Below are 12414 nucleotides of genomic sequence, written 5' to 3' on the forward strand. Positions count from 1 at the left end.
CGCCTCCAGGCGGTCTTCACAAAAATCACATTTACAGCGACAATAAAGGTTTTATTTATTTAAAAGTGCTATAGTGTCCTCGGTAACAGTCTTATAAACATCTCTTGAAAGTTTGAACTCGTTTTGACTCTTCGTTTAGTTGCTATCACCAGTTTTGTGTGATAGGTCAGAGAAAAAGCATTAAAAATATTTTTGTGCAAAAAACTCATTTCCAATTTCAAGAAAAATACCGATTTAAAGTTATCTGACTAAAATAAATTTATTTTTTACTGAAAGATATGTCATTCTACTTTGTATATTTTATTTAAAAAATTTGAAAAAACTAAAAATGTGAATTTTAGAAGCAAAAAGAGTTTCAAATTTTTTTTTAATATTTTCTCACCTAGCGCCTAAACTAAAAGAGATAATGAAGAATGGATAGCTTTTTCGACTTTATTGGATTATAATTATCCTAGAAAACATTGTTTTAAAACTTTTTTTTCGCATATTAAAGAAAACACCGTTAGAGGGTTATTTGTTTATTTGACAATTTTAGAGGTATCTCCGAGTGGCATAGTTATCTAATCGTCATCGCTACGTAAGCTTAGATATTCCAGTTTTCTTTGAACAGTACAGCAAGTAGGAAAGACAGCACCAATAACAACAACAGAGATTTAATTTTCATAAAATAAGTCATTTTAATAAAATCAGATTTTACAGGCAAAATTATCGTCATCCTCACATACACTTAATTTTGTTTAGTATTTTTTTACATCCATTTTGGGTCACAAAAGTTTACAAAAATTCAATTTAATATTTTTTTTACATTTTGTAGAAAAATATATTGGGTCCACAATATTTTGAAAAGGAAGAAATATGTTTTTCCCAGGGTGAAAATGTAAAGTAATAACATTTTGCTAATTACAATAATTTTTGAATGTCGTTCTTCGACTCCTAAATTGTTGCTATAGAATTTTTACCAAAAATTCATGGCAATTTGAACGTTTTTTCTAACACTTCTCTAGACAGATTCTTTGGGAAATGAGATGTTTTCTAAAAATGAAATGTTATTAGTTTTTTATACGATTGAATAAATGTTGAAGTTTTTTTTTATTAAAAAGGTATTAATTTTTGAGCGCAAAGTGAGTGTGGAAAATAGTCACACTTTTGAGATTAACCCTAATTTTTCGTAAAGATTTCTTTTTTACAGGTTTATGCTTAAGATTACTAAGGATCATAGGACAATATTAACACGATGCTAATTATATCACAATTAGAAAAAAGTATGAAATAAATGGTCTGTTTGAGAACGCTGCAAGATTTGTCTGTTTTTTTTTTTGTATTTTTTGCATGTTTTTTTGTATCTTGTTGAGAAATTGAGCTAGTGATATTGTTAAGTTTAATATTCTTCTTTTGATTCATCGTAAAACTTCGCCATAAAATCTATAGAGTTATTTGGAGAGATAGATTGTCTTTTCTAATCACATACAATATATTTATCGTTATTCTAAATTGTATTCTCTCATTTCCTTATCGATTACAAATCTATCTTTTTTTCTAAATATAATTCCTAACATCGATTAAAGTATGTCTCTTTCTCTGTAATTTTCTCTCTCAAACTACATTCTACGATAACTTTCAATCTCAAAAGGAAATTCCGAAGAAAGAAAAAATGCCAATAAATTAATGATACTATCTACAGTATTATTCTGTTTTTTTTTGTAAATAAATAAAAAGAAAACAAATATTAACAACTATCAGCTATTTCTCTAGAAAATCTCTTACTATCGCAAATTACAAATAAAAATCTCTATTCATTTGATTGTGGTGCAGTTCCAATTCTTTTTGAATATTTACACATATTCAATTTCCTTAATATTACTTATACATTACAGCCTTAATCTCTAAAACATAACAACTAACCTTAAACCCTATTGTTATATTTACTTCTCTGTTTTTTTTTTCTCTCTATATGTTCCAAAAAATTTATTGCTTCATATTCGTTCAGTAATTCTCTTTTGTCTAATGGTATTTGATCTATTGAGAAATTTCAATTAATATCAAATAAAATTGACCTCAAAATTTCCAACGGTTTGTCGATAAATATCTTTTCGAAATGGATTGTAATAAAAAATGCAATTAGTGCTGGCAATGCAGTTTGAATTTGCAGTGGCAATAGTTTTTGGTCAAATTGAAACAAATCCCAATTGAAACTTTTCGTAAAAATAGATAAAGATCGATAAATAGGAGGCAGTTCCCTTATTTGATACAGAGGTTAGAATTTGAGGTTATGAATGACTTAACCTGAAAAAGAATTTCATAATTCAACGAAACATGTAATTTTCTAAATAAAATTTAAAAATTTTTAGTTTATTTTTGTTTTCAAAAGATATAACAAAATACTCCATAACCATTTTAAATACCAGAATCTGTCAATTATCAATCAATATAAAATTATTGGTCAAAAGAAAAACTGTAGGGTTTAATTTAAATCAGAAAGAGGACTAGAAAATTAAAAATAATCTGAATTATATTTAGAAATTGCTATTGACAAATTATAAATATTGTGTTCTCTTATTTTTAGGAGGTTATTTTAAAATTTGAGGTTATATATGATCAAATCCTAAAAATTGAGGTTTTACAACTTCAAAAAATTTAAAAATTCATTGTTAGAAGTAATTGCCAATGCATTACTCTTACAAGAAACCCAAAAACATTTAAAATAGTCGAGAAAACTATTGAGAAAATGCCCATAAACAGTGGAGAGGTTAGAATGTAAATTTTTTTTAACTAATTCTTTTTAGCCTTTTAATAGTTTTTTTTTTGAAAATTTAGAGGTTTTGTTTTTTTTCGATCAACACCTTACTTTTCAAAGCAACCTCTTCCAGATCAGAACAGCTTTTCATTGTTCTATATATTTTTGAAACTTCAACTCAGTTGGTAATTTGAGCCTAATTAAAATATTGACGAGGTTTTTTGTTGCTGGATAAATGGAAAATTTTGATTGTTCGCACAATAACAAATTCACCGAAAAAAAAGAAATTTTATATCCTGCGGATTTTATTGCAGTAAATATAATATTAGTGTTTCAAACAAGTATTTCGGCTATTTTCCATACTTGTGAAATTTAATTGAAATTGTTTTGTCAATAAAACAAAGAATAGCAATTGTTCGTACTTACAAAGCCCTGCCTTATTATTGATTGTTGGTCCTTCAGAGGTCAAAACTCTGCTGTGGTAGAAGGAAAGTTATTAAAACCTTCCTAAAGACAATTTCTGTACATTTGTGTCTTTAGTCGAAGGTTTTTTAAAAGGCGGCAAAGGAAAACCTATATTAGAGAAGATTTCTTATTAAATATAGTTTAAAAGCTAACCTTAACTATTGATCTTGTTCCTCGCTAATTTATTAAATAGGTCTTTTAATAAAAAAATAATTCGCCAATCACAGTTCAAAAAGATACATTTTTTAAGATTCATTCCCTTATCATCCTTTTTTTTAAATCTATTCGAAAAGTTTATTTTTTTTATTTTCAAAAGTTAACATCAGATACTTCTATTATCTTTTACTATTATTTCTATATTTTTTGTAGGAAGTGTTATTTACTAATTTACACTCGTTTAATTCTAAAATGTAATAATTTCATAAGACTCTGTTTTGTTAAACCTTTCCATCATTGATATAAGTATTTATATCAATAATTCTCTTCCATTTTCACCACAAAAATAGTGATTTTTTTATTTTGATAAATCTCCCTCGGTATTTTTTCATAAAAATATGTTTTCCTCTTTTATATAAAGTTTATTTTAGTAAAGATAGTCTCAAGGAATAATTATAGTATATAGTTTAGCTTAGAGTTTTCCTGTGAAGTTGACTTTGTTGCAGATTGTGGAAGATATTAGGAGAAGAGTAATGTAATTAAAATGGAAATGCAAATAGAAAATTATCCAAGACCTGGATGAGATTTTGGGAGTTTGTAGAGGAGTTCGGTGGGTCACATTAAGTTCGCCTTGATTGTTCCAATTTGTGTGACATTGCCGAGAGCACTCGCTGATTGTCGATGGTTCGGAAGCAACTGATATAAGAACGTACCTCTCCCTCGCTTTTTGGTGACGGCGGATCCAGAACTGCTTCAGGCACAGTCAAGGGAAAGATTGAGAGAAGAAATGCAGGGAAATTGAGTGATTTTGCACACAAAATTACAAAATGGAACAGGTGAATAATTTATTAAACTGTACAATATCAAAAGCATAAGCAGGGTAAAATTCAGTTTTGAAGGTTTTCCCAAAATTTTCAATTAAAAATTGGATTTTTCTTTTTAAATAAATTTATATTATATCTTATTTTAATAGAAGAAAAATGTTGAATAAATTCACCTCGGACTGTATACCGAAATTGGCAGGACTCTATCTTTAATGTGTGTTAGCCAATTTTAATCAAGGGTTGATTCATAAACAATTAGAGTGACTAGAGTTCAAATATATGGGTTCCCCGAGTTCCCCGTGGGTTCCCAGAAAAACTATTTGAGTTTCCTGAAAAATGTATAGGTTTCTCGAGAATTCCCTGAAAAATGTAGGGGCTTCTCGTTTTCTGTGGATTTCCTAGTCAGATCAGCTCGAATTCTCCGAAATCAGTTACTGCTTGAGTTTTAAGAACTTTATTTTTCTATTCAGTTAAAATAGACAATGACTAGGAGAAAGTACTCTCCCTTCGAACGTTCATGCCTTCGAGTAATGTGAATCTCTTTTACTTTTTCTAAAAGAGGCTTTACACATAATTACCACATAATTATCAATTATTGATTTATAAGCAAACTAATATTTAATGGACATGTGTAAGTTTCTCAGGAAAAACAAAATAAAATTCACATTATTCGAAGTCATAAACTTTCGAAGGGAGAGTACTTTCCCCTAGTGATAACCCCAGCTAAGCTGATGGTAGCTGAGATTCTTCGAAGTTTCCTGTAAATTCAATTTTTGATGTAAAGCATCTCAAGTACCAAGAGAGTGCTCTTATCCTTGGTTTCTCAGAATTATTGTAAATCCTATTGATTTAATTTTATAAGGTTTAACGAAGTAAAATTTTGAATTTTATTACAATATTAACAGGAATTGCAAAGAAAATAGCGTAGAAACTTTTGTTGGAGCTTAAGGAAAGGTTTTAACTTTTAAACTAAGATTTCACGTGATGTAATTTTGATAGACAAAACAATACGGGATCTAAATTAAATTATGGTAGAGCCTAGCTTTCTTTAGTAATATACGAAAAAATCGTAGTTCAGTGTAACCCCACTGCTCAAAGTAGCCCCCATTTCCCACTACTAGGATATAATTTAGTAATTTATTCTATGCGAACTTGAAGGTAAAAATTACATAATGGTAAGGTTAAATTCCATTTCAAATTTAGAGAAAAAAGCCCTATTTTAAGGCTGCCCCAATTAAAAGTTACCCATTCAGCTTTTTTTGATAGATTTTCACCCTGTGCAGTGCAAATATTGAATATTTTGCCATTTTGTGGATTGAAATTATTTGCTAAATTTTCGTGTAAGTCGAAAACGAAGTGTAAAAAGTGCAAAAAGCTTTTGAAGAAAGTTTCTTATTATATTTTCCAAAATTTGAAATTTTAGCTTTCTGCAAGAACTTATTGATATTATATTTTGCAATTAATTTTCGCACTTTGCATTTTGCTCTTAGATTTTGTTTTTTTTTGATTTGGTGTAAAAGAATATTTTGCAGTAGTGCAAAATGACTTTCGTGAAAAAGTTTTTCAGTCTTGCACTTTACAGATTCATATATTACCGTAAGGACTTGGCATTTTCTTCCGATCTTTAAAAAAGAAAAAAAAAATCCTAAAATTGACTGATTATGATTAGGAGATTTCAATTAGGAACTTTTTTTACAGTTCAAGTATTTTGTAAGAAAAATTTAGTCCTCCCGTTTAAATGTTCCAATTCACGGGAAAGGATTAAAGCTTTTCAGTAAGTCTATGATATTTCCACTTACCTAAATGACGAGATCTGCAAAAACGTATTGTTCGCATGGTTTGGGCCATCATGTGCATCTTCTCAAAGTTTACAAGTCCATCGAGGCTTGTTTTATTCCCTTCGTGGGCGAATGTCATGTCCTTGAGGAGTAGGGGCATAAAGGGAATCAGTGGAGGCTGCAGCTTTCCCACAAACATCCTGTAAGCACGATGGTTTCGACTGGGATCAATCAGTGCCTCAAACTCTGTGAATATCTTGCGAAACTTAGATGGGATTTTGTCCCAAGTTTGAGTGAGACGAGACACTGCATTGTTCGACAGTCCCATGACAACGGCAAAGAATGCATTGAGATTCTGGTACTCCTTGCAGCTGCCAACGAAAGGTAAGTGGTTAAAGTGATTTGGGGATAAGGATTGTGGGTGAAAACTTACTAAGCTGCCAACTTAATAAACTTCCTCAGCAGCGAAACTCTCTTGCTAAGACTGGCGGTATGAACAATTTCCGTTACAACCCAATATTGAATCTCGTTGAATCTCCTAATGAACACATCCAAATTGGCTGTTATCTGCAATTATCGGAAAATTACTGATAATTAACTAGATTGCTACATCGTCTTTATCTTTCAAAGCCTGATGGCACAGGAAATCGTTCCCATTCCCAGGATTTATATACCAACTTATTAGTTAAGAACTGAAACAAAAGTTTATGATGAACAAGGAGATAGTATTTTTTTTTTTAATAAGATACACAATGTTTAACATATTTTAATTGAAATTTTGAATAACAAAGTTATTGCAATGGAATTGTCAAGGGAGATATATTATAATTAGGATTATAAATATGTACACTATATCCAGTCTAATCCTGGGCTTCATTGATCTAAGATCTGACATGTACAAACGACTACTGGGTAAATAATAAATCTTAACAAACTTATTGAGTTTGAATGTTCATATTTTGAAATAGGCTGTCTTTACAGATTTAAGACGACACGAGGAGATGCTATCAAACATATGCCTTAATTGGCACTGCATTTAAATTCTCTAAATTAAATCATTGCAAACATAACTTTTTTATACAGTGTAACTATCTAATAAAAGAATTTGTAATTCAAACTTTAAATTAGGAAAGGGAATAAAGGAAAATATTACCAAAATCCACGCGACAATAAACTTTCCATTTGAAACTTTGTATAGAAATTTTGCATAACTTTCCGCGAAGCAAAAAAAGGGTATTTTAATTTTTGTGTCGGGCTATTTTGCCTATACGTTATTGAAAGACTAAAAAAAAGTAAATAGGGTGAGATGGGGTAATTTGGAATCATGTCCATTTTGAAATTTTGAGATTTTCTCAGTGTTTCAGACAGTCAAAGGGAAAACGAAAACCACGAAGAAGTACAAGACTTCACATTCGAGTGTACTTCTTCGTTATTTTTTTCTTTTCCATCTAAAACTGTTAGAAAATCTCACGGTTCCAAATTATACATGATTCCAAATTACCCCATCTTACCCTAATTTAAAATATCTATATGGAAAGTGCATTGTAAATATTTAATTGACTATTTCATAGCCCAAATTTACAAGAGTAATCTGACAAAATTGGTTCCTTATAGTCTATTCCATTAGATGATATTCTGTTTGTGATTAAAAATTCAGCTATAGATAATACCAATTATCTGATTATCAAACCAATTTCTCTGATTCAGAGACACTCTCCCACGCTTTCCACTATTCCAAATAAATATAAGAGAATAGCTACAAAATATATAATACATCTGGATCAAACTTATTCAGTGTTATTTAAATGAATATGGTAACCTCTCAAAACATAAAGCTCCTATGCATTGAATTTTCCTAGAAATGAGATTTTGCATTGAGTGTCGAACTCCCAAGCACGTGTTTAGTGCTCTTTAGGGGCTTCAAGAACAACCATTGTTAACTTTAGAGAGCATGATACTAAATTAATGAACTATTGAAGGGGAGAATCTTGGGGAGGATGAAGAATAGTTGACCCACATTTATTCACTCTCTTCTCACCAGTACCACCCCTTTCAATTACATTCCGTGTCCTAATCATTGATGATCAAAGGGATTGGTCGCGTAATCAAATACCAACTTCGCAATTTGCATAATTAGGTTTCAAAATGATATGACCAACTGATGATGGGCTGTTTATCGAATTAGAGACCACATATACTGTCAGATTTGGGTAATTTACTACTGGGCTATGCAATTAATTTAATTAATTGTCACCCACGATGCATTAAAAGCAATATTCAATAACGTCCCAAAAATATCTTTCTCTTTGGCGCCACATTTCAACCATTTGTGTTTGCTGACTTTCATGTTGAATATCAATGAGCTTTTTCGAGGGATGTAACATGATAAAGTGACGCATTTTGGTGCTTTTAAATGCCTTTGATGAATTATTGCTTTTATCGAGGGCTTTTCTCTGGATTTTCAACACCCATAAAGTGACTGAATAGAGAATAGTTGATAAAATCCCAAAAAGCTCTGCATGGTATGAACTTTATATCTGGTGGCGCAAAAAAAGGACGAGAGCAAGAGGTCAACACGTAATAAATCTCTTTTTGGTGCAATCAGTAAAGTTTTCTTAAGTACAAACTAAAGGGAAACAAGTTTCGGTTTCTAAGAAACTTTTTGGAAGGACTGAATGCTGTATTAAATTATGGCCAATTAAAGAGAATGAATTTAAATTATTATGTTTTTTTTAACTTTAGTTTTTTATGGTTAGATTTAACATAACTTTATGGTACTTGCGCAGGAGTGCCACCGTCACTATTATTCAAATTATTATTTTTTGACTAATAAAAGAAAACCTTGGCTTCAAGGGACTTATTTTAGGTTTAAAATGATATAAAGATTTTGAGGATTTGTCATATAACTTGTGCAAGTGTCAAAGAAAATTTCGACAGCTCAGAATATAAAACGAATAACTCGCGAATAGCCAACTTTACAGGAGAGCGTTTTCAAGTTGAGATTTTATACATGCTCAGTATAGGATTTTTAATATTTAAAACCCCTATAACTTTGGGAATAATTGACTTTCCGGTATAATATTTACAGGGAAGGTAGAGGGTGTTAAGGAGTAGGGGAAAGTGCTTTCCCTTCGAACGTTCATGCCTTCGAATAATGTGAATTTCATTTGTTTTTCGTAAAAGATTTACACTAAATTATCACGGAATTATCAACAATTGATGATAAGCCGACTAATATTTAATAGAAATGTGTAATTCTCTTAGGAAAACTAAAAGAAAATTCACATTATTCGAAGGCATGAACGTTCGAAGGGAGAGTACTTTCCCCTACACGAAAAGCGAAAAAAACGAAAAAAACGAAAAAACGAATTTTGCAAAAAACCGACTTATTCGATTTATATTCTCGACAAGCCGATTTAAAACAGTGCTGAAAGATGTGTTCATATTTTTTCGCATGATATTAAACCCTTGATTGGACTTATCATTCAGTAATTAAAATGCAGTCACGCTCTCTGGATGCATTTTGAGCTTATTTAGTTCTATAGGAAAATTCTTAGTTACATAAAGGGAATTTGAACTAGGGACATTTGTATTATAAGGTTGTGTATTTTTTTCTATAAATATAGGGAAAGGCTTCAAGCTTGGCACACATTGTAGCTTCGAACACTTCATATTTTTGACATATTCCTTAAATGAATTTTAACTTAAGACTCGCAATTGAAATATATTACCATAGATAAGTCAGATTCATTATAGGAATATGGAAAAATATGCAGTGTTCGAAGTTTGAGTGTCTGCGAAACTTGAAAGCCTTCACCTATATTAGTTAGTTAAAATTGGAAGTTTTTTAAGTAAAGAATTCAAACTATAAACCAAAATAACAATTCCTAATATTTTATAATTGTTTCATTTCTTCTTTTGCCTAAAATATTAAACTATACCAATTAATTTAAAATTTATGATTTCTGTTATATTTATATCTGATTAAATATAATATAATAATAATAACTGACAATTTTTACTGAAGCATTGCCACTATTACAAATTGAGCACCTCCGTTCGGATATAAGCTTGAGTTTAAAAGAATATTATTCATAAATTGAAAATCCATTTATTAAATTGTCATCCAAATGTTTGGGAATGTTCCCAAATTGCATGAGATTTAAATATAAATCATGTCGAAATTCGTTGGAATCTCTGAAAATTAGGAAAAGTTCTGGAAAATCCTTTGCAATTGTCACGTAAAGAAACAATAAATATTCAATGTGCCATGTTTTTGATACCACTTGAATTGTGTGTCTTCGTGTTTGGAGTGTCGTTTGTGGATTCACCTAAAATTCTGCATTTCATAGAACGACACATAAGTGTCTGCGTGATTGCAGAACGTGTCACAGGAAGTGATTTGGCAGCCACAAATTTGGGTTAAAGTCTCAACCAAAAGACATCACATGGGATATTGAATAAATTTTCCAAGCAAAGGATCCCCTTTTCTCACAAATTTATTTATTGTAACTTTTAATGGGAGAGGAGGAAACTTTCGTGATAGTTTCGATAAATATTGTTTAGTTTGTTCATTGGTGAAACGTGACAACCCTTTTATATTATCTCAATCTTCCTTCAAATTTCCTTTTTTCCGCAGGACATTTACGGGGGATTCAATGCTGAGAATAGAAAATATCCCTAACTAGGGCAGTGTATTAAAAGTTGAGTCATTTTTGCGTCATTCTTTTTCCAGAAAATAGACAGAGAAGTCCATTTTATTTGGAAGGACTGGAAGAAATATTTTTCTCATACTTTTCTCATTTTCCCTTTCGTATTTAATTCATAGAAGTGTAAATGCTACACAACTTCCAAATAGATTTTTCCTTTTCTCAGATAAATGTTCCCGACAACTCTTTTGTTGGTCATAGGAAAGTTTGAGAAAAGCCTGGCGGCTTGTTTGCCAAGATTGCTGTATTATAAACTTCTCACACCATTCTCACCTTTACTCGATGGTTTATTATGAAGTGAGATAGAGAACTTAACTTTATACAGCTCCTCCACAAAAGAATTTTCTATATATTTTTCAATCAAATATAACTTTGGCACAACGACCAGCAAAAAGTGAGAAGTTTTTGAAACTTTTAAATGAACATTTTGAAGGAAGAGATTCAAACACCTGCCATCGTAAAAGCTCAAAAAGCACCCAGAATGGAAACATTTATTGTATCACTTTTTTGGGTATACATATAATTCAAACTCTCAAGCATGGGTTGAGAATGTGGCAGTTGGGATGGACAGTCTTTGGGAAAATCATCTGGATTTCAAGCTCAATTGTCCAGACGGTTTAACACAATTCATTTGAATTTGATTGTGAAACAGTCCCACATGCTAACAGTTGGAACAAAAATCATGTTTATCATTCATGAAAAACTTTCTGAATAGTTGGTTGCAAATGTGAACAGAAGCTTGCAGAATGTTACAAACAGTTCTTCCCAAGTTGCAAGTTCTTAACCGAAATTGACTGAACTTATGTAAGTAAGATTTTTCTTTGATCTGATTCACTGCGCTATTCCAATTAAAAAGGAATATATTTTAGCACTTTACTGTTCTCAAGTCCCTTAATCGACTTTTCTTTGGGTTGGTTCCTCTCACGACTGTTCAGTGGTTTTAAGAACACGATGAAAACTGAGAAAAACAGTTAGGACAGAAATCAACACAAAGAAAAGTCGATAATGCAGAAGCACTTGAGAACAGTAAAGTGCTAAAAACATGTTCATTCAATCATTTAGGAAAATACTTAAAATTTCGGTTTTTATTGCTTTTTCACTCGCTATTAAGACAAAATCGCTGTTCGGTCTATATTAGTAGGGAAATGTATTCGTCATTGGCCCCTTTTGCTCTGAACATCTCATTTGATACTTCCAAAGGTTCATCATCTAGTCCCCGGCGAGTGGCCTTCAAAATTGAAACCAATTTCTTACTTTCACATACAAGTGCGTATGGGAATTTTTCTGCACTCGTGATCGTTATGCTAAATATTTAAAAAGTGAGAAGTTTTTCCATATTATAAGATACCTTTACGTATGGAGGGATAAATATATTAAATTTTTGTTTAAATAATTTTTTTCCTTGGAGCACTGTGAGCTGAGTCCGAGATCAATTTAGGAATTGGCTTCAAATAGCTCCATATAAAAAGGCCAAATTGCCAGGCGCTTGTTCATCATAAACTTATTATTCACAACTTATTTCTATCATAAGAGTGAATAGCAAAAACAACTTTGCATTGTTGTTTTATTTTTTGTTTATTGTCGAACAAACTTGGTTTGATGACTCTTTTATCTTTACCAAGTGAAAGAAATTAAAAGCTTTGAAATTCTTAAAAGAGTGTTGTTACTCTTTTGCTGTTCAGTGTAAAAATCCGGAAGAATATGAATGTTTTCACTGAAGAAAAGTTAAGAAAAGTCAACGAAGGGAT

The 12414-nt window shown here is 30.9% G+C and overlaps 1 protein-coding gene across 13 annotated transcripts in view; it reads right to left on the reverse strand.

Moving 5' to 3' along the window:
* Nucleotides 1-652: 652 nt before the first annotated feature.
* LOC129800873 (rap guanine nucleotide exchange factor 4) overlaps nucleotides 653-12414 on the reverse strand; it is a 147399-nt gene continuing 135637 nt past the window's right edge. For all 13 annotated transcript variants that reach the window (XM_055845590.1, XM_055845587.1, XM_055845589.1 and 10 more), the window contains 3 exons: nucleotides 6391-6524; nucleotides 5979-6328; nucleotides 653-4103 (listed from right to left, as the gene is read on the reverse strand). In XM_055845590.1, the coding sequence (XP_055701565.1) occupies nucleotides 3976-4103; nucleotides 5979-6328; nucleotides 6391-6524 (612 nt within the window). In that variant the 3' untranslated portion in view covers nucleotides 653-3975. The remainder of the gene's footprint in view (nucleotides 4104-5978; nucleotides 6329-6390; nucleotides 6525-12414) is intronic.

The sequence above is a fragment of the Phlebotomus papatasi genome, chromosome 2 (genome assembly GCF_024763615.1).
Source record: "Phlebotomus papatasi isolate M1 chromosome 2, Ppap_2.1, whole genome shotgun sequence".
Lineage (NCBI taxonomy): Eukaryota > Metazoa > Arthropoda > Insecta > Diptera > Psychodidae > Phlebotomus > Phlebotomus papatasi.